This window comes from Physeter macrocephalus, chromosome 1, assembly GCF_002837175.3.
Source record: "Physeter macrocephalus isolate SW-GA chromosome 1, ASM283717v5, whole genome shotgun sequence".
In the NCBI taxonomy this organism is placed as follows: domain Eukaryota; kingdom Metazoa; phylum Chordata; class Mammalia; order Artiodactyla; family Physeteridae; genus Physeter; species Physeter macrocephalus.
In genome coordinates this window covers 97392994-97394640 of record NC_041214.2, presented here as the reverse complement: position 1 = coordinate 97394640, position 1647 = coordinate 97392994, and the positions used below count along the sequence as shown (strand labels likewise).

At 34.7% G+C, this 1647-nt stretch overlaps 1 protein-coding gene across 1 annotated transcript; it reads right to left on the bottom strand.

Moving 5' to 3' along the window:
* Positions 1–204: 204 nt before the first annotated feature.
* On the bottom strand, positions 205–1445 carry LOC102979635 (lupus La protein homolog). Its single transcript, XM_055085490.1, is given in 2 exon segments — positions 205–818; positions 821–1445. Coding segments are annotated over 2 exon segments (1239 nt in total).
* Between the last annotated feature and the right edge of the window lie 202 nt (positions 1446–1647).

The following is a 1647-nucleotide window of genomic DNA, read 5'->3' as shown; positions in this document are numbered from 1 at the left end:
GTTTCTTTTGATATTTGAATAATCTGAAAGAACACAAACAGAATTATACATAAAAAAATACTCATTTGGATAACAATAACAATAACAAAAAAAGACAAGTTAAACAACAAAAAAATTTTCCTTTCTTACAGGTGGACATTGAAGTGGACCTAATTCGGTTTTCTTTTTAAAAGCCTCCAAAGACAAAAGCAGCTTAAAATCTAATTAAAATGAATAAAAAATGTTTACTAAATTACTGGTCTCTGGCACCATTTTCTGTTGTTTTGATGCAGGTTCTTCTTTGTCTGTTTCTTCTCTTGCTCTTTTTACTGGTCTAGATGCACCATTTTCATCATGTTCATCATCACCATCAAATTTAGTTTTCTTGCCCTGAAACTGTACTTTTCCTTTAGCAGACCCAGTCTGGGCAGCTTTATTTCCCTTTCCTTTTCCTTTAAATCTGCGACCTTTTGACTTCCATTTGTTTAGGGATTCTTGTTGATCTTCTATTATTTTTTTCAATGTTTCTTTTTCCACATCGCCTTCTAGTACTTCCCAGGTGACCTCTTTGTTCCTTAATTGGAGGTTACCATTATTTGCATCTTTTGCTTTATCCACTGCTTCCTTAGCTTTTTCTTTAAACAGAATTATTCCCTCTTTGGCTCCTCTGACAAAGTCTATCCATTTTATTTCACCATGATTTGAGAAAAGGATATGCAAATCTTCTCTACACATCTGATCATCTAAGTCCCCTGAGAATTTCAACAAGCAGCCAGTCTTTTCTTCTAGAGATTTCATTTCAGCATTTTCTGCTAACTTTTGTTTTTCTTCTTGCTCTGTTTAGCTCATAATTTAGCATCTATTTTATTTTGCTTTCTTTCTTCATTTTTTTTTTTTGCAAAGTAATCTTCCTTGAAAAGTACTAGCCGGTCTGTGTCTTTGTACTTCTGGCCAGGGGCCTTGACAAATTTCTTAGCAGATTCAATGGTATCAAATACAGCAAATATTGATCCCTTAAATGCTTTGTGCAATGTTCTTCTCATTTGAATATTTAGTACCTGACCTTTATCTTCCAACCATTCTTTTATGTCATCAAGGGTTGCATCAATTGGGAAGCCTTTAATATAAACAGATCTGTTTTTTACATCATTTTTGTACTCATCAGTCACTTCAGGGAGGGGTTTGCTTGGAGATCTTCTAATTTTAGTTTTATCTTCACTTATTTCCATGAGTTCCACCTTTGATTTGCTCAATGCTTCTACTATTACATTAAAGTCGGTTGTTAGAAGGTTTAACCTATTAAATTTTATCATTATCTCCAAAGGTACCCAGCCTTCATCCTGTTTGATCTGTTTCTTTAAAAATTTGTCGCATGGCAAATTGAAGTCACCAAAATAATACTCGATTTGATGACAGATTTTGGCCTCCAGAGCAGCCATTTTTTCATTATCACCATTTTCTGCCATGAAATTAAATGGTCTATCTGTATTTGTTTTGAGTCCCTAAATTTCCTCTCAAAGAGCCTGGTTTTGGCAAATTGAAGTCCCCGAAATAAACCTCGATTTGATGACAGATTTTGGCCTCCAGAGCAGCCATTTTTTCATTATCACCATTTTCTGCCATTCTGGTTATCTTTACGTTCCCGGTTCAACAGAGACATGCCACAGG